Below are 24,832 nucleotides of genomic sequence, written 5' to 3'. Positions count from 1 at the left end.
GCGCTAATGTGGCTTTCATTACCAAGTGGAAGGTAGGAATGTATTATTAGTGAAGTTAGATGCTTTGAAGTGCATCTAACATATTCGTAAATAAATTATAGTTTTACAAAAAGCACTGTTTTGTTGATAGATGCAATTACTGAAAATGAGGTTAAGGGATATTCCTTACAAGTCAGAGTTCAGGGGCGAGTTTGCTACAACCAGTTGGTGGGCATTTCAATAAGAATTTCTCCAGTCATGTTGTGAATTCCCACTTTCACTAGGTTACAAATGCACCATAGAACTAAACTGGCAGGTGTGGTGGATCAGGGTTAGGTTATGCTTGTTTGTTATACACACCCTGTTCTCTTGAAGAAGCGGGAAATTAGAGACTCCCCTAAACTCCAATTTGTGAAGTATATCTTAAATGCAATGCCACTCTGACCATGTTCCTTATTCAGTGCAGGGACAGATGGCATCAGCAACAAAATGAACAGTAAACACATGCATAGACACATGCATCTTTATGCTGGTAATGAGGCTGGGGGTTGGGAGAATGAACAGAGCTGACTGTCAGATTGTCAACCACAGCCTCAGGTCTTGCACAGTCGATTATGACAGACTGTTGGAAAATACAGGGGAGACCTGACTGTTGTCTGACTTGGACATAGTGGTTCAGAGAGCCATGAGTTTAGAAGTTGGTAAAGGATTCGGGATTAGGGGTGAGAGGTCTGAGCCCAAGGGTTGGCATCAAGGCCAGGGTCGGCAGCAAAGGAGAAGATTTTCTTTACCAAAGTTGTAGTTCATCCATTTTGTGTCAATCATCCAATCTGAATCCAACTGAGCATGCCTTTCACATGCTCAATAAAGACAAGGGCAGTACAGGCCTGGTAAAGCATCACCAGGGAACATTCTGTCAAAACATGTTTACAGTTTACAGTTAGATACAGCTTTATCAAAATAAATGATACATAAAACAGATTTTGGAACAGATTTTTATTAGCCTACTTAGATATTTAGCTTATCACAAACACACATGACCATGTGTTCATTTTGGGCCAAAGAAATACCAAATTATTTGGAAGATTACGTTATAAGAATGCTGATACATATTCAATGCTTGCAAGATACTTCAATAACACACAGTTTGCCTTCAAAAGGGCAAATATTACTGGACAATAGTAAAATTCCAGATCAGCCCAAGGTAGACAGTTAATGGTAGACAGCATTACAAGTAACATGTTAAACATGTGTACACTAAACAGACATTACACTCAAAGCCTTCAACTTAACTAAAATTGTGCCCTGTCAACTTCTTTGGTTAACTAACCGTCTGTATCTTTACTTTGACCATGTTTCAGATGGCATCCTTAAAAACGGATTAATAAACACTTGGTCAATAATGTTAACCATGTACTGTATGTCCTTTAATAAATTTTTGTCACAGTGTTAAAATGTACTCTGATATTATGGTCAACAGAGCTGTCAGGTGAAATCATAGCTCTACGATGAATTAAGCATACTGTAGGTACGGAGTACTTTAAGGCATACTTAAGACCTGTTCCCACCGAAAAGGCTGAAATCATGTGTCTGAAATAAAATTATTTCCTGTGGTCTGAACAGGCAAAACCCACAATTTATATGAAATCAACAGCTGTTGAATAGGATGCAAATCAGATTCCTAGCCACGTGCTTTATTGGCCGTCACAAATTTTTTGGACGTCTAGCTACTCTGACAGTTTGACAAGTCCAAGTGTTAGCTAACTGCATTTACAAATTAGTGTCATAGCAAGTTAAACTTCTGGCTAACTTGTTTATTAGTGTAGCTTGCCAAAATCTATATGCCAAGCCATGGGACCCTGATCATAATAATGTCAATGAGGTCTATAAGTGCAGGGGGCCCAGGCATTTATATTCTCAGGGGGCTCAGGATTCCTGGCGACAGCCCAGTACACAACGTCTGAGTAAGACAAAGCACAAGCACTGCCACAAATTTTCATTACAAGAAACCCCAATACACCTTTACTTCCATTTAAAGGTTTGTAAATTCTGCTAACTTTTCATGATGAATCAGGAAGTAATAACTCTCTGAGCCCCGGGTTATGGATTGGGGCTAGATGAGCCACAGAAATAAACAAAAAATCCAGATTCCTCCAACCAGAATTTCTAAAGATATTACTAATACACCTTTACCTTAATATTTGCTGAAGGCCACTAAACTTCTTAAGCAAACAGCGATAGCCTGTTACAAAATCAGACCCAAAAAGTATGTACCACTATGTCTGAAAACATTACTCTGTTTCTGCAAAGAGTGAACCGACTTTAATACTACTGCTTGAAACAGACATAACCATTTCCATGTGAATTCTTTTTTACAACAACCCTGTTCACAGTTTATATTTATAATTAACTTGACTTCCAGTGTCTGATCTTATCAGCATTGCACACATATAATTTAGCAATTAATAAATCAGCCTACCTACCTACCATATTTCATCTGAGTTATTATATTTATAACAATGTCTACATACTATTTATCAAAATTAAAGTGCTCAACAGTTATATAAAGCCTAGTAACACGCACATATATACACCAGTCAACTAGTATGCAAATATAAAATATGTACTGTAAATAAAGCATTTAAATATAGATTGATTTCTTAAAATACATATAATGTGTTAATTAAGGCTATAAAGGAAAGAGGACATGGGATTTATTTCAAACGGTACCCTAATACTAGAGCTCCTGTTGCGGCCAAATATGTTGGCACCCATGGTTTTCTTAAATAATTCTGTACATGTTGGTTGCAATTGGATAACACTGTGATTTACATTTGCAGAACTAATTTAATTACTATAAACTTAGGTTAGCAATTTCCATTTAGAAAATAAAGAAAACGGCATGGAAACTAGTACTTGATTACTGCAGATGAATGTTTTTTCTAGCCATTGTTTACAGTGCTGCACATTCTCATTGGAAATGTGCACCACGCTCCAGCAGTAGCCTTTTCTAATTCTTCAATGTTTGAGTGGTCCACTAACTTTGGCATTCTAACACATAGGTAATGGACATGTTTCAAATATGAAAGGTGCAGAAGCCTTTGTTATAGAAGATATCTTGGGCAAAGGCTATGCAAACAAGTAATGGTACTAGTTTTGCCAGATAACTAGTACCAGACAGATAATGCCATTTATCTGTCTCACTCTCTAAACTAAATTAGATTTTTTGTTTTGGTCCAGCCTTGTTGAACATTCAATAACAAGATGTGAAAGCCAACACCTTAATTTCACAATTTTTTTTTAAGAATTGTGAAAAAAAAAAGAAGAAAAAAAGGGCAACAATATATTGGCCACAACTGAAGTGCCCCTCATTGTAAATAGAGTATCTTTTGGGGCACAGACCTAGCCTCCGCTCTCTAGGCACTTGGGAAGATCTCAATATGGTTCATAAATCTGATAGTACCTCAGCCTTTCCCAATGAACGACTAGGCCAAATCTTTGCTTACACCTACCCCTTCCTCTCATATCTTCACCTGTGCTCAGTGGGTAGAGGCCTGGGGGTCACAGAGAGTGGTTGATGTGCGCCAAATGGCGCACTCTTCTCTTAATTATTCTTTGGTCAACTACATTAGTGCACTACATAAGGAAAAGGCTGCCAACCGGGAGCTGTTCCTGGGTGGGCCTATTTGCCCCGTTTCTCAACTTGGTTCTGGTTAGTGGTAGGGCCATGAAGATTGTAGTCCTCCAGGATGGCCACAGCCGTCTGTTTTCCAGTCTTCTTCACCACAGCTTTGACGCCCAGGTTGTCAATGTTGAAGGCAGTGACACCCATGTTAATGGCGGAGTTCACAGCATGGTCTGTGGCCTGGCCAGCTGCCGCCCCATACCTTATAATCACACACAACCAACTGGTGAGAGGGAGTGGCTGAGGGAGGAAGGAGGACGGGAAGGGCAGGGAGGAGGAGGGGCTTGGGGCAATTATAGGGAACAGCAAGGACAGCAATAAAACCATGCAACTAGGATTGAAGCCACCACCCAAGCATAGCATGAATTCAATATCATTATTTAAAATGTCAGAATATTCTACTTCATTATTCTGTAATACAGCTGATTATATTGTGTGGACATTGGATGCATTTATTTAAACATTCATATTATAATCATATACAGATCAGCCATTAAATTATGACCACTGCCAGGTGAAGTGAATAACACTGATAATCTCGTTATCATGGCACCTGTCAGTGGGTGGGATATATTAGGCAGCAACTGAACATTCGGTCCTCAAAGTTGATGCGTTATAGGCAGGAAAAATGACCAAGCTTTAGGATCTGAGTGACTTTGACAAGAGCCACTTTGTGATTGCTGGACAACTGGGTCAGAGCATCTCCAAAACTGCAGCCCTTGTGGGGTGTTCCCAGTCTGCAGTGGGGTAGTACCTATCAAAATTGGTCCAAGGAAGGAAAAGCAGTGAACCAGCAACAGGATCATGGGCGACCAAGGCTCACTGATGGGGAGCGAAGGCTGGCCCGTGTGGTCTGATCCGATTCAAACTGCTGAAATAGTTAATGCTGGTACTGATAGAAAGGTCTCAGAACACACAGTGCATTGAAGTTTTTTGCGAATGGGGCTGTGTAGCTGTAGACCAGTCAGGGTGTCCATGCTGACCATTGTCCACTGCCGAAACCGCCTACAAAGAGCATGTGAGCATCAGAACTGAACCACGGAGCAATGGAAGATGGTGGCCTGGTCTAATGAATCATGTTTTTTTTTAAACATCACGTGGATGGTCAGGTGCGTATGCGTTGCTTACCTGGAGAACACATGGCACCAGGATGCACAATAGGAAGAAGACAAGCCGGCGGAGGCAGTGTGATGCTTTGGGCAATGTTCTGCGGGGAAACATTGGGTCCTGCCATTCATGTGGATGTTACCTTGACACGTACCACCTACCTGAGTATTGTTGCTGACCATGTACACCCTTTCATGGCAACAGTATTCCGTCATGGCATTGGCCTCTTTCAGCAGGACAATGCACCCGGCCATGAAGCAAAAATGGTTCAGGAATGGTTTGGGGAACACAAAAACAAGTTCAAGGTATTGACTCGGCCTCCAAATTCCCCAGATCTCAATCCAATCGAGCATCTGTGTGATGTGCTGGACAAACAAGTCCAATCCACAGAGGCCCCACCTCACAACTTACAGGACTTGCTGCTAACGTCTTGGTACCAGATACCACGGCACACCTTCAGAGGTCTGGTAGAGTTCATGCCTCGACAGGTCAGGGCTGTTTCGGCAGCAAAAGGGGGACCTACACAATATTAGGCAGGTGGTCATAATGTTATGGCTGATCGGTGTATAATATTAGATACTTCAATGAAGACTGGAAAGAGAGTTTGTTAGTTATGGGGTTTGAAAGAAAACCCAGAATTGGTTTGAAGTTAATGATGAATTACAGATGCACAGCCCAGTAGGATAGAGTAGCAGCCTAATGTTAAGACTGCAGAATGACTCTAACAGCTTAAGATTCAAATCACCCAGACATAGACAAAGCCCTGGCCATGCTGTTTGTCGTTAAGGAGGGAATATTAATTAACGTCTGTAATTAATTGAAAATACAAGTCTTCTTGTCATTAGGTGGGTCTATGATATTTTGTAGACCCCTAAATCTGAAAAATAAGTGGAAGAGGGAAATATATGGTAAGTGCTTGGTTTTAAATGAAACACTGTTAGGTGTAGCAAAACTGTTCAATATAAAACCTAGCAAGCCAAACGAAAAACTAAGCATCAGAGCTGGGTGGACATTAGGAAATATAACAATTCACAAGTAATTCAATCACACAAGGTGAATGAGATGTGCCCAGAACACATGCAGTGTGTCCTAAAGGAAACCCTATTCCCTATGCAGTGGATCAGTTCTGACCAGAGTCCTATGGGCCTTGGTTCATACATAGGACACTGGGCTTTAGGAAACCGGGTGTCATTTGAGACTGATCATTGAACAAATGTTGGTTAATGTGAACAGAGAAAGACTTACTTATGCTTGACAGTGGAGACAGTTTCTGAGGCCACAGAGACGGTGATGTTCTTTGCAGCTACTTCCAAGCCAGTCCACATGGTAGCAAAGCCTTCAGGTAGAAACAAACAGGAACCGCAACAATGGTTAGAATAGAGAAATAATCTATGTCTAAACATATGGTAGCAATTGGTAGTCCTATTGCTTCTAACCACCAAACACTGGCGGTCGTTGTCACAGCGACTTAACATTCCAGGTTGAATAACCACAGTCCAATGACACCCAGCTGGTCCACAGGCCGACACTCACATTGTCCTGTCTCGTCCTTTACAGTGACTTGTGTGTGCCTTTAATTAACAACAGCAGTTGTACCTTGAACACCGCTGGCCGCCACCACCATGGCTCCATCAATGTTGGATCGTCCATCTTTGTCTTTCTTCATGGACTCCGGGATCAACTTGCTTCCATGTTTCTTCACGTGGGGTGCAAGCTCCCTACCCACACACCCTGCTACCGTACATACACCGTCCACTAGAAACACAACACACACCCCGTCATAACACCACCCAAACACTACCCACCAAAACACTAGGGTTGGGTGTTCGAGAACCAGTTCCAAATTACAAAGAACCGTGGATTTGATGAGACACGTACATTTCGAATCCTAACTTCGGTTCCTAACTTCAGCATATTTCAGCCGCGACGCTCCCAATTAAACTACATCAACAACGTGGACCTAACGTGTTTTGTTATTCAGTAGGTCAAACACAGCATGTGAGACACTTGTGTTTAGATCCTGGACCATGACGGAGTCTAACCGCGGCAAACGGTCAGGAAAAGAAAAGCACGGCAAAATGCTACACATGCAGCAAGAACATTTTGTGCAAGGGAGGCAGCACGTCAAATAGGATGAGGCATTTACTTAAACACGACGTGAAGCTAAAATAAAGTTATTTTCTTTACAAAGAAAATTGGAATCGGAACCAAGATTCAACAAGAATTCGATAAGCATAATCAGAATATGCATCGGAATCGATTAAATTGAAATGATACTCAACCCTACAAAACACACACCCCACCATAATACAACACACACCCTGCTACCATACATACATCATCCAAGAAACACAACACACACCCCACCACAACACACACAAAACAACATACACCCTGCCACCATACATACACCTTCTACAAGAAACAACACACTCCCAGTGATAAGACAACACACCCCACCATAACACAACCCACACACACATACATATATGGACAATATATAGACCTATATATTGCATGCACACAAACAGACTAATTCGGACACAATAACCAGACACTCCGCTGCTTCTCACCCAGGAACTGGCTGACACGGACAGCACCCCCGGTGGCCTGTTTGGCTACATGCAGTCCCTTGGTGACAGTGGGGCTGACGTGAGTTGGCTTGTCTTCTGGGGTGATGTGCTCTCGCAGTTTGGACGCCCCCTTTTGAATGGCTATGCCAGTGAACTCAGCCCCCTTCACCAGGCCCCAACTCAACCATGATGCCCCTGGACAAAACACACAACGGGTGAGCAGAGGTTTTCCTGGCTCAGAATTAGGCAAAGGTAGCACACCCGCACTCTACTGAACACGCCACTGATATCATTTATATAATATCTGGCTACACACTTGAAAAAGGTCAACCATCATTGTGTTAAATTTGCCCTGTTGTCCACTAGAGCAGCTAATGCATGCTACAGTGTCCTCGCTAATAGCAACCAAAATACAAGCAATGTATATATTCTTAACATACTAATGTTCCAGATTTTTTTTTTATGAAATCACAAATCAGTTTTATAATAAATCTCAGTCAATATTATTGTTGTCTATTTTTGTTGTTATGCAATGTTCCTGTTAATTTGACTTACATAAAATGCAACAGAGCTATATACACCTACAGAAATTAAGAGACCTTTTTTTTTTCCTTTCCAAAAAAGTTGAAAAGGAAGGTTTTGAGTGAGGAACAGAAGGGTTCAAATTAAGAGACCACTGGAAAATGAGTGCTTCTGTTGCTCACTCAAAACCTTCCTTTTCAGCTTTTTTAGAAAGGAAAGAAAAAGGTGCAATGGTCTCTTAATTTTTTCCAGAGCTGTATATACACACCGATCAGCCATGACATCATGACCATCTGCCTAATATTGTGTAGGTCCCCCTTTTGCCGCAAAACAGCCCTGACCCGTTGAGGCATTGACTCCACTAGGCCTCTGACTTTTTTGTCAAACACATCCCACAGATGCTCGATTGGATTGAGATCAGGAAGATTTGGAGGTCAAGTCAACACCTTGAACTCCTTTTGTTCCTCAAATCATTCCTGAACCATTTTTGCTCCAGGTAAGCGACGCACACCCACCCAGCCATCCACGTGATGTGAAAGGAAACGTGATTCATCAGAACAGGCCACCTTCTTCCATTGCTCCGTGGTCCAGTTCTGATCCTCACATGCCCATTGGTCGATACTTTCGGATCAGCATGGGCACCCTGACAGGTCTGCGGCTGCGGCTACGCAGCCCCATACGCAACAAACTGCAATGCACTGTGTGTTCTGACACCTTTCTATCGGTACCAGAATTAAGTTTTTCAGCAGTTTGAGCTGCAGTAGCTGGTCTGTTGGTTCAGGCCACACGGTCCAGCCTTCACTCCCCACCTGCATCAATGAGCCTTGGAGGCCCATGACCCTGTCGCTGGTTCACCGCTTTTCCTTCCTTTGACCACTTTTGGTGGGTATTGACCACTGCAGTCTGGGAACACCCCACAAGGGCTGCAATTTTGGAGATGCTCTGACCCAGTTGTCTAGCCATCACAATTTGGCCTTTGTCGAAGTTTCTCAGATCTATGCGCTCTCCCATTTTTCCTGCTTCTAACACATACTAGGCCCTGCTGCTTGAGCTGATCCAGCATCTTCTACATTACTCATCTCCGCCACGTCAGGACCGGTGTGGTCCTGTATACAAGGTTGTCAGGTTGCCATTTTATTGACAGAAAACCTCCCCACAGATGCCACAAAAATGTACCCACCCATGCCCATTTAAAATAGCCCAATTGAGGAGGAAACCTCCCTATCTGGCAACACTGACAACATAGAAAATGTTTCCTACTGTTACATTCGTTGCTGTTTCACAGAGATTTTATGTATGAGCTCAAAAACATATTTACCATGCTGACAGAGGCGGTGCGAGATATGGAGTTTTGAATGCAGGAAAAACCCTGGGTGAGTGAAACAGCACATGATCCTGTGCTGTTTATCTCTCTGATTATCTTCAAAGTGTAATGTGAGAGACGAGGGGGCAAAATACCTATCAGGTTACTTAGCTGTTTGAATGGTTATCTGAGGAAGTCATTTAATATCAACCATTTTCAAGTACAACTCTATTATCGATGGCTTTGGGAAACAGATATGAGATTTAATTCATCTCCTATGAAGATTCTAACGATGAATTTAGCCTTAAGATTATTTGGGCAAACTAGGCCTCGCGGTATAGACAGTTGAGCGTACTTAAAGCTGTGATTGGCTGTCCTATAACCCCTGACCAGCATTTGTTTTAACGTTGATGTTGAATGTTTATAGTGAATACAGCTACTGTTTGTCAACGCTGCTTGTATTTCTGGCGCATTTCCTCCCTTAGGGTCAAACGTCCTGGGTCTGACCTGTAAGGATGCCACCGGCCACCTTCTCGCTCCACTCCGGCAGGTTCTTCTCATCTTCAGCTCCTGCTGCTGGGGCCTCTTCCTCAGGGGGAGCGATGGGTACCTTCTGGCTCAGGTTGATGTTGTCTGCTGTCCCATCTGGAGCCTGGAACACAGCAGGACTCTTTAGTGGTTAGCATAGCCTAGCTATGGCAAGTTGAAACAGGGGCCGGGAGATATCCTTAATAGGCTAACATATAATAAACAAAACAAAACTAGTGGCGATGCAGTTACTATTAAGACATTGCAGGTGATAAATCTTGTATCCCTTTACCCAAGCATGCTCAGAATCACCTATTGACTAGGTAGCATGCTAAGACTTTTCAGTAAACACCTAGTGGCATACTGTTACACTGGGGCCCAACACTTAATCTTCTAGTAACAGCCTGGTTATCGCCAGTGACAAGTCACCTTGCAGTCAAGTCCTAGTATCAAGGCTCTAGTCTCAACTTAGTGCCTCTTCTCCCACTGTCCCTGCTCTGATCAAAGTCTCATTCTTTCCTGAACAAAAGGAATGATCACCAGACATTTCAGATGTCCCCTTGCTGAAAGAAACAGACTGAGGGTAATTGTTCCAATACCATCATTGCTGTAACAAGCAGCAAAAACAGAAGATGCTGTCTTGTATAAGAAAGGACCATGTTGAATTATTGATGATAAAATTAGGTTAGAGGGCACAACTGATGTAGATAGAGATACATGAAAAAATATTCACAGGATTCCATGAGTAAGACCCCTGTAATTTCATCATACACAAATGCATTACGTGTCACGTTTGTTCAATAATGAAAGCTAGCCTGACAGATCATAGAAAAGGCACTACAAATGGCAACTATAAACTGAATCAACCCATTCTCCCACAATCCTCTTACCTGTAGGAAAAATGAATGTTCTAATTGTGTAAAAAAAATGCATATGTAGTATGAAAACACCTGTTACCTGTTTCACATTTACATTGAAATCATATAGCAGATGCTCTTTACCAGAGTGACTTATTGTCAATGCATACATACCTACAGTAGAGTATGAGTAGACATACTTTATAAATACTCTACACTAGCAGGGGAAACAACAAAACTTAGTGGTCAAGTACAGCTTACTCAATGAAGTAACTATCAGAAAAGTCAGTGCCACAAGAAAGAGAAAAATAAATAATAAAGAAATGCTGGCATTAGTTCAAAAGCAACAGAAAACCAATATCACTTCACAAAAGCTGATTGAGTTTAGGTGTTTTAATTAAAACAAACAGATTTAAATGTGCCATTCAGTAATATGAGAGAATTTGTCAGGGGACTGCCTTTTGTACTGTACAGTTCTGTTATCAATATAATAATAATAATAATAATGAACCGGAACGAACACAAACACTAATGAACTGCAGGAATCGCACAGGAATCACTTATTAATGGAAATATGGAACATACCTGTATGAGGCCACTACAACTGCTATTTCCATCTGTTTTTATGTACATAATATAATAGAAAGCATACTTGCTTATTAGAGTCCATGGCAGAAGCACCAGTCCATGTCCAAAATTATTTCATAAACAAAGTCATGCCCTCAGCTACAATCAAACCGGACACTGTGGCACGGAGGCAGAACCGACTGATTCTGTTAATGTAGCAACTCTAGCCAGGTAAGAGCCTTAACCCATTCTGTTCTGTTATTGTTGCGCTCTTACCAGGTAAGAGCATTAGCACATATTAATACTCTTCATCTGCCTGTTGGTCTAAATACCCTAAGTGCTGAGTCTGTGGGCATTCAAGGAGCTAGCAGTGCTGCAAAACATGGTTCACCATGAAGACATGCAAAATCTGTTTCTCAGAAACCCCTGTTAACACTTAACAGCCATGACATGACGAAGTTAGCGGGCACAGTTCATGAGCAGGAACATGTTATTGGGTCATGTTGATCTGACTTGAAAATGTACACGACATTAAGTAAAAATGCAATATACACACTCAAATATACAGTGAACTTTAAAGGTATTTAAACCATTTTCACTTTGGCAGCTTTACCTTTAGGGGATATTCATCCATATCTGTTAGATATACTACCCAATGTTTTGACCACTCTCCAGACACCCTCTAAAGTAGACCTCTGTGCCTTTTTTGTTAAGAATGCAATCATTGCTACAGCGAATATATTCACATTTAAAGGTTATAAATGCATTGGTGTGCAAGATTTCAACATGACCAATAAGATCAAATAATGGACAGTCTGAAAAAAATTAAAATTATTTGGCTTAATATTTTTATAAGTGGCAGAAATATATATATTATTGTTAAAATGTGTCAGAATTCTCACAATTTATATGGTTTTGTTCACAGGACCACTGGTAGTGATGCTTTGAGTAAAAAATGACTCAAATACATGGGAAATCAACAAAAACACAGAAAGATGTTGTTGTGGTTGTTAATTGAGACACAGCCTCAACAGCTCACCTGCACCCTGAGGTCTGTCATCTGGGACAGCAGGTCTTGGAACAGTTGGCGGTCGGCTGCAGGCAGCTCAGAGGATAGCACAACACCTACATAGTACCCTGGAGCAGACGCCATCATGTCCGGGAACATAAACACTCCTGTGTTACACAGCAGGACGGGGGAGTCAGTGGCCATCAATGGATACAACCAATCACAAACCTGAAACATAAAAAGTACAACCAATCATGTGTGGAACACGTGAAAACTACAACCCATCACACAGCTGTAGGATATGAAAAGGATTGACCAGTCACACAGTCCAGACGATCACCCCCCTGAGAAACCATGCACAGTGTAGTCAATCACACAGAACAGCACTGGGGGTTTATATGGGGCATCAGATGCTATCCACCAGCTATAGACCAACTCAAATCTCACCACCAGTTGTAATACAGGTTTACACGTCAGAATCCACATGTAGATCTGACCCCAGTGTCTATAGGGGTAGGGTTGACCCCATTTAGTCGACTGGTTGATTGTATGCTCGTTATTTTTAAGAGTCGTGCAGTCCAGTTTTTCTTCTACGACATCTGTCTGATTTGTGTCTGTATCATTAGAGGCAGCTGGTCTGACAAAGTCTTTGCTAGTGGCTGTCAAAGTGTGTGTGGGGCGGGTCCTTTGCATTGTGCCTTCAATATAAGATCTGTGAAATATCTAACAATATTCAGGAAGAAAAAAAGGACTACGACTGCCCTGATAGTGTAGAAATTACATTTCACCAATTCCTAAAAGCTGTGCGGGATTCATGTAGGCTAAGTTGTTTGATTTTACTCAAAAGAAAGTCACTTACCCCCAGATAATATTATCGGCTTAATAAGATGGGCTGCATCAAAATCCAGGTCTATACATATCTTACAGTTCTAAGAGTTATAAAAGCATCGCTTATATACGGTTAATGAAGTGGAGAGGCATTTTGAATTAACATATTAACAAAAAACTGAGTTTGCAAGGCTTAGGCCAACCAAAAAAATAGCTTGGCTGAACAACAAAAAAAGTTTGTAATTTTTCATTATTGCTTTGGAGAGGATAGATCTCTGAGGATAGAGCCTCAGAGAATAACATCACCTTGTGGCATTGGTTCCAACAGGTTTGTGACACAAGAAGCTCAATATTTAAACACCCCCGCAAGAAAACAGAAATAAAGTCAATTGAGTAATTCTGAATGCATCATTCTCATTCTATGATTGGTGCTTTTTATTACAGTAAAGCCACATAGGACTTTATGACAGGGTAGCAACCAAAGTTTTGCTCAGTCGTTTAGACTACTAAGAATAGTAGTCGTTTAGGTAAGTAGCAACCTGTAGTAAACATTTTCTTTGCCATAGCTTGCCATAGTGCATTATCTACCCTACAAGGCACTAAGCTCAGGTTAGCGGGCTAGCCAGCATATTAAGGATAAGGCACCGTTTAAGCCAATTGCAACTAAAACAAATTAACAAGCTGTTTTTCAAAGAGTAAGACACTAAATATATACATAGAAAGGATATTCAGAAGTGGAAATATTTGTATATACAATTCTCGAAGTTTTCTACATAGACTGGTTAAATAAAATAAAAAATATGCACCTTAACAAAAAGAACACATAGTTGAGAATTAATTTCTGTTTTGAACGCTCAGGTTTACCTTTGCCTGAAATCGTAGTTAGAGGTTATCTTGATACAGTGGGGAGAACAAGTATGGGATATACTGCCGATTTTGCAGGTTTTCCTACTTACAAAGCATGTAATGGTCTGTAATGTTTATCATAGGTACATTTCAACGGAATCTAAAACAAAAATGCAGAAATTCACACTGTATGATTCTTTGATTTGCTTTTTATTGCATGACATAAGTATTTGATCACCTACCAACCAGTAAGAATTCCAGCTCTCACAGACCTGTTAGTTTTTCTTTAAGAAGCCCTCCTGTTCTCCACTCATTACCTGTATTAACTGCACCTGTTTGAACTTGTTACCTGTATAAAAGACACCTGTCCAAACACTCAATCAAACAGACTCTAACCTCTCCACAATGGCCAAGACCAGAGAGTTGTGTAAGGACATCAGGGATAATATTGTAGACCTGCATAAGGCTGGGATGGGCTACAGGACAATAGGCAAGCAGTTTGGTGAGAAGGCAACAACTGTTGGTGCAATTATTAGAAAATGGAAGAAGTTCAAGATGACGGTCAATCTCCCTCGGTCTGGGGCTCAATGCAAGATCTCACCTCGTGGGGCATCAATGATCATGAGGAAGGTGAGGGATCAGCCCAGAACTACACGGCAGGACCTGAAGAGAGCTGGGACCACAGTCTCAAAGAAAACCATTAGTAACACACTACGCCGTCATGGATTAAATCCTGCAGCACACGCAAGGTCCCCCTGCTCAAGCCAGCGCATGTCCAGGCCCATCTGAAGTTTGCCAATGACCATCTGGATGATCCAGAGGAGGAATGGGAGAAGGTCATGTGGTCTGATTAGACAAAAATAGATATTTTTGGTCTAAACTCCACTTGCCGTGTTTGGAGGAAGAAGGAGGATGAGTACAACCCCAAGAACACCATCCCAACTGTGAAGTATGGAGGTAGAAACATCATTCTTTGGGGATGCTTTTCTGCAAAGGGGACAGGACGACTGTACCATATTGAGGGGAGGATGGATGGGGCCATGTATTGCGAGATCTTGGCCAACAACCTCCTTCACTCAGTAAGAGCATTGAAGATGGGTCGTGGCTGGGTCTTCCAGCATGACAACGACCCGAAACACACAGCCAGGGCAACTAAGGAGTGGCTCCGTAAGAAGCATCTCAATGTCCTGGAGTGGCCTAGCCAGTCTCCAGACCTGAACCCAATAGAAAATCTTTGGAGGGAGCTGAAAGTCCATATTGCCCAGCCGCGAAACCTGAAGGATCTGGAGAAGGTCTGTATGGAGGAGTGGGCCAAAATCCCTGCTGCAGTGTGTGCAAACCTGGTCAAGAACTACAGGAAACATATGATCTCTGTAATTGCAAACAAAGGTTTCTGTACCAAATATTAAGTTCTGCTTTTCTGATGTATCAAATACTTATGTCATGCAATAAAATGCAAATGAATTACTTAAAAAATCATACAATGTGATTTTTTGGATTTTTGTTTTACATTCCGTCACTCACAGTTGAAGAGTACCTATGATAAAAATTAGACTTCTACATGCTTTGTAAGTGGGAAAACCTGCAAAAAAATCAGCAGTGTATCAAATACTTGTTCTGCCCACTGTATGACAACACGTGGAGGGACACAACTGGTAACAAATAACCAGCAAGAACTAAGCCTATACTCCTGTACACACAGGGCCAACACAACATCCTCTCTGTTTCCCTGCTGTAACTTTTTGTGACCCAGATCTTTGTGAACCTGACATAGTGGCACTGGGGAATTCCCACCATGACATGACATCACAGAACTCCTGCCTGGGATTAGGGCCAGTGATCACATGATATAGGACAGTGCAGCTTATGTGCTACTGTTAACCTTATACATAAGAACACAAAGCTATGATACAGAGCCAACCCACACATGCCTGCATGCATGCGCACAGAGAAAAGTATTTATGAGCAGAGGCAGAGCAAACAATTGATGATGAAATTAGGTTAGAGGGCACAACTGATGTAGATAGAGATACATGAAAAATTATTCACAGGATTCCATGAGTAATACTCCTGTGATTTCATCATACACGAATGGATTACGTGTCACGTTTGTTCAATAATGAAAGCATGCCTGACAGATCATAGAAAATGCACTACAAATGGCGACTGTATACTGAATCAACCCATTCTCCCACAATCCTCTTACCTGTAGGAAGGCTGGGGGGCGGTTGGGCACTCTCTCATGCCGCTGGCCAGTGAACTTGACCATCCGCAGGTAGCCTGGGTAGGAGGGGGCACTGACTTGTCCGTCCGGAGTGACAAAGAATATCTGAACCCCGTGAGGCAGGAAGAACAGTTCCTCTCCATCCTCCCCCATACTCGAAGGAGAGGAGGAAGAGGGGGACATCTGGCTGTAGAACTCATCTCCCACCAGCGACATCTCTCCAGACTCTGTGCCATAGGAGATAGAGAGGTGGCCATCTGCAGCTTGGTACGAGTAGGCAGGGGGCAGCTCGCTCCGCACTGCAGTGGGAGACAGAAGCTGAGAGGCAGACACACAGGCTCCCACAGCTACAGCCTGATCGGCAGTCATCTGCAACTTGGGTGGGGATGGCCGCGCTGGTTTCTCCTTTTCAAGTCTGGGGTAGAGGTTAGAGGATGTCCCTGGGACTCCATTAGACTCATCTGGAGGTGGTGGTTGCTCAGGGCCTGCGCTGGTCTCTAGGATCGCCAACCTGGTAGTGATGTTGTTCAGAGTCTCCTGCATCTTGTCCTGCATCTGGCGGGCTGACTCCCAGGAGCTGCCCACACACTCAATCCCCTGCGAGGGCACACTGATGGCTCTAAGGAGGTGCTGGCGCCCCTGTCTGTATTGGGCCAGGGCCTGGGTCTTGTGGCCAGCCTCATCCTCTGTGAGGCCCTTGTTGATGCACTCAAAGGCCCTTTCATAACCATCTTTGATCACCTGTAGCCTGGCTCTGTCAAATGCATCTTGACTGGCTTCCTCCATGCCTGCTTAGAAGACAAAAAGACATCCAACTGATGAGATATCATCCTCATAAGGATCTGTTAACAAAGGTGTAATAATTATACTAGCTCATTTTAATAGTATTATATAAATATACTTGTAATAGTATATTTAATGTATTAACTATCAGATTAATGCTCTTTTTTGCATTGTCAAGCAGAAACCTTGAAAACCAATGTTTACTCTCCATTTCCCCCACGGATATAAGGCCCTCCCCCGTCCTGCTTTCGGCAAATCAGACCACGCGTCCATACTGTTGCCCCCTGCTTACAGGCAGAGGCTAAAACAAGAGAAGCCAGTGACGAGGTCCATTCAACGATGGACGGACGAATCGTAAACCGCTTTACGTGACTGTTTCCTCACCACAGACTGGGAAATGTTCCGAGAGGCATCTGGAGGCAATATCAATAAATACACAGAGTCAGTGACCGGTTTTATTAGCAAATGTATTGACAACGTTGTACCACGTACAACTACAAAATAATTTCCTAATCAAAAACCGTGGGTCAACAGTGGTAGCCATACTAAATGGCACGGACTGCAGCATTCAACTCCAGCAGCATGGACAATTATAAGAAATTCTGGTATGATCTCAGGAAGGCAATAAAAATGGCAAAAAGTCAATACAGAGTCAAAGTAGAATCTCTCTACCAGGGCTCCAATACCAGGAACATGTGGTGTGAACTTTACTGATATCTTCAACCTATCGCTATGTCAGTGGTCCCCACCTGCTTCCCACCTGCTTCAAAAAGTCCATAATTGTTCCTGTGCCAAAAAAGCAAAAGGTCCTCTGCATGAACAACTACCGCCCTGTAGCACTCACACCAATCATCATTAAGTGCTTTGAGCAGATAGTTAAAACACACATCACAGACTCCATGCCTGCAACACTTCACCCGCTACAGTTTGCCTAGAGACAAAATAGATCTACAGAGGATGCCATCGCTCTGACCCTCCATTCCGCACTCTCATCTGGACAAAAAGAACACATATGTGAGAATGCTGTTCATTGACTATAGCTCAGCCTTCAACACCATTGTGCCCCACAAGCTGGCGGTTAAGCTTAGGGATATGGGTCTCGACCCCACTATGTGCAGATGGTTCCTGAACTTCCTGACGGTCAGACCCCAGGTCGTGTGGATGGGCAACGCCACCTCCTCCTAACAGACTCTCAGTACTGGTTCGCCCCAGGGCTGTGTGCTGAGGCCGCTCCTGTACTCCTGGCAACTCACGTCTCCAACACCATCATTAAGTTTGTTGACGAAACCACCATCATAGGCCTGATCTCTGACAATGACGAGTCAGCCTATAGAGACGAGGTAAGATCACTGACTTTGTGGTGTCAGGATAAAAACCTCCAGCTCAATATCAGCAAAACTAAGGAGATGATTGTTGAACACAGGAAGCAGCGGTGGGGAGACCACGCCCCCACACACATCAATGGGTCTGCAGTAGAGAGAGTTCACAACATCCGGTTCCTTGGTGTCAACATCAGCGATGACTTGACCTGGTCTCATCACTCTAACATCTTGGTGAAGGAGGCCAGAAAACGTCTCTTCTTCCTACGCCGATTAAGGAGTTTTGGCATGGATTCCAAGATACTCACTAACTTCTACAGATGCATATCCTGACCGGCTTGTCACCGCCTGGTATGGCAGCTGCAACGCCCTCGACCACAAAGCACTTCAGAGGGTGATTAAAACAGCAGAGAGCATCACAAGGTCTGACCTGCCATCACTGCAAGATCTCTACACTGAGAGGTGTAGGACGAGGAGCGAACGGATCATTACAGATCCCAGCCACCCATGCCACAGACTGTTTACCAAGCTGCCATCAGGCAGAAGGTACAGGAGTATTCAGTCCAAAACAAACAGGCTATGGGACAGCTTCCTTCCACAGGCTGTAAGGCTGCTCAACTCGGGAACCCATCTTCCCTTCCATCCATAGTCCATGCACATCTGCCACTTATATCATGCACACCTGTCACTTTTACATTGCACTACGGTTGTATAGTTGTATAGTTATTATTATTGATGTGTGTTTTGTAGTGTAATTACTGATTCACTGTGTTATCTTTTTTTTAATAATTATAATTACTGTTACTTTTCAATTTTTAACTGCACTGTCGGGAGTAGGAAAACCAAGCATTTCATTGCCGTAACTTGTTATTGCAAATGACAAATAAACCTTTCGAACTTTGAACCTGACAACATTTTGTTATACAGTTTACCTTGTGTACTCTGCGACTGACTATTAAAACGTCAAACTAAATTAATGGAAACAATCGTTTACAACAACGAACAACTATTTAGCTAGCTCTGTTCGAATAGGTCTATCAAGTACTATGCACGGGCATATAGTACAGTAATGTACTGTAAGTTGTTAACTAGTACGATAACTATAACTAAGTCATGTGGCTGGCAGACTAATAGAAATGTTACCAAATGTTACTCTAAGGTAGCTAATACTACATTACATAACATAAGGTGTGTAGCTAACGACAAAACTAAATGTACTGAATATTATGAGTTATCAGGCAATAACATGCATAACATCGTGAGAGTTAGCTAGCTCCTCTGCTTGGATAACATGAAAGGCAACCAGCTAGCGATTTAGCAATGTGTGTACTTTACCCTATGGTATTAACTGGCATTAAAACGAACAGGAAGGGTAACAACAAAACTACAACTTGTAACAACTTGCTAGCTAATCTGCTACATTACCCACTAGACGAAAGGCTTCTGTCAATTGAATGAGGTGATCAGCGTCTGACGTCGATCTTTTTAGCTGTCTTAGCCGGATTTCTACTTCGGTTTAGAACAGACAAGGATGTCACAAGCCTCCAACAACCGCGTTTGGCTAAACTAAAGAAACTAGCGAGAACGAGATCACCGACTCTGAGAGATGAGTGAGAGTGTAGCGGTAGCTACAGTAGCATAGAGATGGTTAGAGGACAAATACCGAGAAATGCTGCGAAGTGCTACTGCACTTCAAAAACCTTTAGGAAACACAGAAATGTAACTTGTATCTTTTTTGGTATCCCGTTTCTAGAAGTGACTTCACAATCGTTCCCTCGGGTATTCTCAGTTTAGAGACCGGTACAACTGAAAGTGTTGACTATAACGTTACAATAATTTGTAAATAGGGGCCTAAATTACATAGACACCTCAAAATCTCAGAATGAATAAAAAACAATTGCTTTAAAGTAACAGTATTTAGTTAAATTTGCCGCGTACTCAAAGAAAGCACATATTCTTGCATCGACACTGGAGGCGTCTGCCATTTTAAAGTTGTAAACTGGTTGCGACATTCAGCTAGTGGTGTAGCCTACAGTTTGCAATCAATTTATTATTTTTGGACAACTATTTCTATTGACTTCAGTAATGATTAGATATTCTGATCAATAATTTGATAATTATTCTGTTGTAAAGCTGGTGCTAAAGAGGTTCAAAATCTTATCCGGTTGTCGTTCTGTCCCAGAGAACCGCAGGTAGCCTAAACTAATTATCCCAAACTAATGCTGACAATTAGAAGTAGATTAGATTGAACTTTATTGTCATTGAACAGTACATGAAGTGCGGTTAGCGTCTAACCAGAAGTGCGAAGAGAGAAGTACGAAATTGTACAAATATAATGTGTTACAAGTTGGATGTATAGATGTGCAATTAAGGCAGATGCATGTACAAATGGCAAATCTAAATGTGCAAAGGCAAACGAAGTTGCATGTGCAACTGAAGTGCAAGGATAGCAGCAGTGAGGTTCCCGAAGTAGATTCATGTAGCAACTCAAAACGTCCTATTCATACTTTGCAAAGCAGTTTCAGAGTCAGAGAAAAATGAACAAGTATGTACATTAAGTATAATGTATGTTACAAGTGGGATGTATAGATGTATAATGAAGGCAAATGCAAGTACAAATGGCAATGATACATGTGCAATGAAGGGACATTTAAGGTAGCATGTGCAGCTGAAATGCAGGGATAGCAATGAGGTTCCCGAGGTAAGGCTGACTGCGGTGAAGTTAGCTTAGTTTCAAGATTCGGACTTTGATCGTCAATACCTCATCAACGATACCTGCCAGAAAGACAGCAATTACATATTCTGAATCTGCTGGCGATAGCGAACAAGCAAAAGCACTCCATGTTGTCTCTGTTGCGTTCAATTTGAAAGTGCATAATTTATGTAGTTTTTACAATTTACGCCAATTGCATTGCAACCAGAAAAACATAACCAATCAAAACAACTATAAAGAGCTCAGAATTCGTTGCCCTACCATTTACATCCATTATTAAAAAAGTAAAGGTATAAATAGTTTTATTGCCTGTTATTAAAATAAAGGTCACTACTTTAGACAAAAGGTCACTTTTTTAATAGACCGTCAGGGACAACTTCCCTACCATGAACATCATTCAGTATTATAATTAAGGAAATTATTAATATTATTTAAAACATTTTCATTGAGAGAAATCTCAATAGCTCTCACCCAATAAAACGTCTGTTGAAATAACCAACTGATATTGCTTTGGGGACTGCTGCTCTACCATCAAAATCCTTTTGTTGGTCTATTTTTCAATTTTGGATATTATTACTAGGTTATAAAGCAATTTTTCATGAATTTTATTCAATAGCTCAGACCCCAAAAAACTCTTATGGAAATAGGCAAATCATGTAGCTTCAGGGAGAGCTACTCTACCATCAACATCCTTTAGTTGTCCAATTTTCAAATGTAGGAAATTATTTATAGTTTACAAAACAATTTTCCATGAATTATGTTCAATAGCTCAGATCCAATGAAATTTACATGGAAATAATCAACTGATATAGCTTCAGGGAGAGCTGCTCTGCCATCAACATCCTTTAGATTGTCTATTTTTTTTATTTTGAACAATATTACTAGTTTATAAAGCTTTCTTCTGTCACAAATGCTAAATAGCTCGGACCCAATAAAACTTACATGGAAATAATCTATTTAAATATCTTCAGAGAGAGCTGCTCTACCCTCAACATCCTTTAGTTTTCCAATTTTCCAATGTAAGAAATTATTAATAAATATTAATGCAATTTTCAATCAAAAATGTTCAATACCTCGGACCCAATAAAACTTAAATGGATATAATCAACTGATATAGCTTCAGGGAGAGCTGCTCTATCATGAATATCCTTTAGTTTGGCAAATTATACATTTTGGACATTATTTATAGTTTAAAAAGCAATTTGTCATGGATTATGTTCAATAGCTTGGACCCAATGAAACCTACATGGAAATAATCAACTGATATAGCTTCAGGGAGAGCTGCTCTATCACCAACATCCTTTAGTTGGGCAAATTTTCTATTTTGGACATTATTACTAGTTTATGAAGCAGTTTTTTATTAATGATGATCAATAGCTCAGACCCAATAAAACTTACATGGATATAATCAACTGATATAGCTTCAGGGAGAGCTGCTCTATCACCAACATCCTTTAGTTTGGCAAATTTTCTATTTTGGACATTATTACTAGTTTATGAAACAGTTTTTTATTAATGATGATCAATAGCTCAGACCCAATAAAACTTAAATGGATATAATCAACTGATATAGCTTCAGGGAGAGCTGCTCTATCACCAACATCCTTTAGTTGGGCAAATTTTCTATTTTGGACATTATTACTAGTTTATGAAGCAGTTTTTTATTAATGATGATCAATAGCTCAGACCCAATAAAACTTACATGGATATAATCAACTGATATAGCTTCAGGGAGAGCTGCTCTATCACCAACATCCTTTAGTTTGGCAAATTTTCTATTTTGGACATTATTACTAGTTTATGAAACAGTTTTTTATTAATGATGATCAATAGCTCAGACCCAATAAAACTTACATGGATATAATCAACTGATATAGCTTCAGGGAGAGCTGCTCTACCATCAACATCCTTTAGTTTGGCAAGTTTTCGACATTATTTATAGTTTAAAAAGCAATTTGTCATGGATTATGTTCAATAGCTTGGACCCAATGAAACCTATGTGAAAATAATCAACTGAAATAGCTTCAGGGAGAGCTGCTCTGCCATCAACATCCTTTACTTTTCCAATTTTCCAATGTAGGAAATTATTAATCGTTTATGAAGCATGGTTCCATGGATTATATTCAGTAATTCGGACCTACTAAAACATATAGAAAAAAGCCACTGATATAGCTTCAGGGACAGTTGGTCTACCATCAAAATCCTTTAGTTTTAAAATTTTTAAATGTTTGACATTTTTACTATTTTATGAAGCAGTTTTTCATGAATTATGTTCTATAGCTCAGACCCAATAAAATCAATTGAATATAATCAACTGATATAGCTTCAGGAAGAGCTGCGCTACCCTCAACATCCTTTAGTTTAGCTATTTTAAAATTTTGGACATGATTACTAGTTTATAAAGCATTTTTCCATAAAAAATGCTCAATAGCTCGGACCAAATAAAACTTACATGGATATATTGAACTGATATACCTTAAGGGAGACCTGCTCTACCATCAACATTCTTTAGTTTAGCTATGTTTCTATTTTGGACATTATTACTAGTTTATAAAGCATGTTTACATTCATTATCTTCAATCGCTCAGACCCAATAAAATGTATAGTTTTACTGGGTTATAAAGCAATTTTCCATCAAATCTGCTCAATAGCTCGGACCCAATAAAACTTATATGGAAATAACTAACTGATATAGCTTCCGGGAGAGCTGCTCTACCATGAACATCCTTTAATTTTGGATATTTTTAAATTTGGGAAATGACTAGTGGTGTATTAAGCATTTTTCAATAAAAAATGCTCAATAGCTTGGACCCAGAGAAACCTATTAGAAAATAATCAAATGATACAGCTTCAGGGTGAGCTGCTCTACCGTCAATATCCTTTATTTTGGCAATTTTTAAATTTTTGAATTATGGCTAGTTTATAAAGCCATTTTCAATCAAGAATGCTTAATTGCTCAGAACCAATGAAAGTTATATGAAAATATTTAATTGATATAGTTTTAGGGAAAGCTCTTCTACCATCAACATTATTTGGTTTGGCTATTTTTCAATTTTGGAAATGATTACTTGTTTATAAAGCATTTTTTTCATTAATAATGTTCAATAGCTCAGACCCAATAAAACGTATATGGAAAAAATGCACTGATATAGCTTCAGAGAAAGCTGCTCTACCATCATCATCCTTTAGCTTTCCAATTTTACAATGTAGGAAGTTATTAATATTTTTTAAACAACAATTTAATGTTAGCATAAATCACAATTAAAGAGCAAATACAGGCAATGAGTTCAAAAAGTTTGATACATTTCTTTGTGACAAAACTAGTTTTTACTACTTTTTTCCGTTAGTTTACCATAAGTTTACCATAAGTATGAGTAAGAACACATGCTAACATATATACGTATAAATCAGCCTTACACTGCGGTAAAGCTATATTGATTGGTAATTTTGATACATAAACAACTGACGTTTGTCATCAACATGACCCGATAATGGTGCACTTTTAAGACGGTGCCTTAACCGTGGTATGGTAATAAAGTAGTTTTTCACGCTTTTTTCGACTCTGAAAGATTTATAAGAAACCGATATGGAAAAACAGGGAGTGTTGCTTGTTCGCTATAGCCAGCATATTCAGACTATGTAATTGTTGTCTTTCTGGCAGGTTTCGTTGATGAGATATTAACGATCAAACTCCCAATCTTGAATATAAACTTTACCGCAGTGTAAGGCTGATTTAGACGTATATATGTTGTTAGCATGTGTTCTTACTCATACTTATGGTAAACTAACAGAAAAAGGTAGTAAAAACTAGTTTTGTCACAAAGAAATTGATCAAACTTTCTGAACTCATTGCCTGTATTAATTTGCTCTTAAATTGTGATCTATGCTAACATTAAATTGTTTAAGATGGAAATACTAGGACCATTGAGGTGCGGTTTTGCAGACAGATTATACCTAGTCCTGGACTAAAAAATATATCTTAATACTCT

General features: G+C 40.6%; 1 protein-coding gene across 6 annotated transcripts; it reads right to left on the bottom strand.

Moving 5' to 3' along the window:
* Positions 1–960: 960 nt before the first annotated feature.
* Positions 961–19,758, bottom strand: LOC105010781 (spartin). 6 transcript variants are annotated; one of them, XM_010870388.3, is made up of 9 exons: positions 19,556–19,757; positions 17,196–17,224; positions 16,011–16,816; positions 12,161–12,358; positions 9,677–9,821; positions 7,345–7,539; positions 6,368–6,526; positions 6,017–6,107; positions 961–3,866 (listed from the first exon to the last, which is right to left on the bottom strand). In XM_010870388.3, the coding sequence occupies exons 3-9, from the start codon at positions 16,812–16,814 to the stop codon at positions 3,662–3,664; spliced, it is 1,797 nt and encodes a 598-aa protein (XP_010868690.2). In that variant the 5' UTR covers positions 16,815–16,816; positions 17,196–17,224; positions 19,556–19,757; the 3' UTR covers positions 961–3,661. The 6 variants fall into 6 exon arrangements, with proteins under 6 accessions (XP_010868690.2, XP_010868697.2, XP_019905309.2 ...); XM_010870395.3 differs by having other exon boundaries at positions 19,560–19,757; XM_020049750.2 differs by lacking the exon at positions 17,196–17,224 and having other exon boundaries at positions 19,556–19,756.
* Positions 19,759–24,832: the final 5,074 nt, after the last annotated feature.

The sequence above is a fragment of the Esox lucius genome, chromosome 1 (genome assembly GCF_011004845.1).
Source record: "Esox lucius isolate fEsoLuc1 chromosome 1, fEsoLuc1.pri, whole genome shotgun sequence".
Classification (NCBI taxonomy): domain Eukaryota; kingdom Metazoa; phylum Chordata; class Actinopteri; order Esociformes; family Esocidae; genus Esox; species Esox lucius.
The sequence above is the reverse complement of the archived record's forward strand: the minus strand, read 5'-3'. Positions and strand labels throughout refer to the sequence as shown.

What these genes read in the sequence shown, in the direction of transcription:
- LOC105010781 (XM_010870388.3), bottom strand. Translation starts at nt 16,814, where the DNA reads ATGGAGGAAGCCAGTCAAGATGCATTTGACAGAGCCAGGCTACAGGTG. An exon ending in GGCGGCCAGCGGTGTTCAAG is followed by an intron (nt 6,108 to 6,367) that starts GTACAACTGCTG and finishes TTCTACCTGAAG; the next exon opens with GCTTTGCTACCATGTGGACT. An exon ending in GTCTCCACTGTCAAGCATAA is followed by an intron (nt 3,867 to 6,016) that starts GTAAGTCTTTCT and finishes TGTGATTATAAG; the next exon opens with GTATGGGGCGGCAGCTGGCC.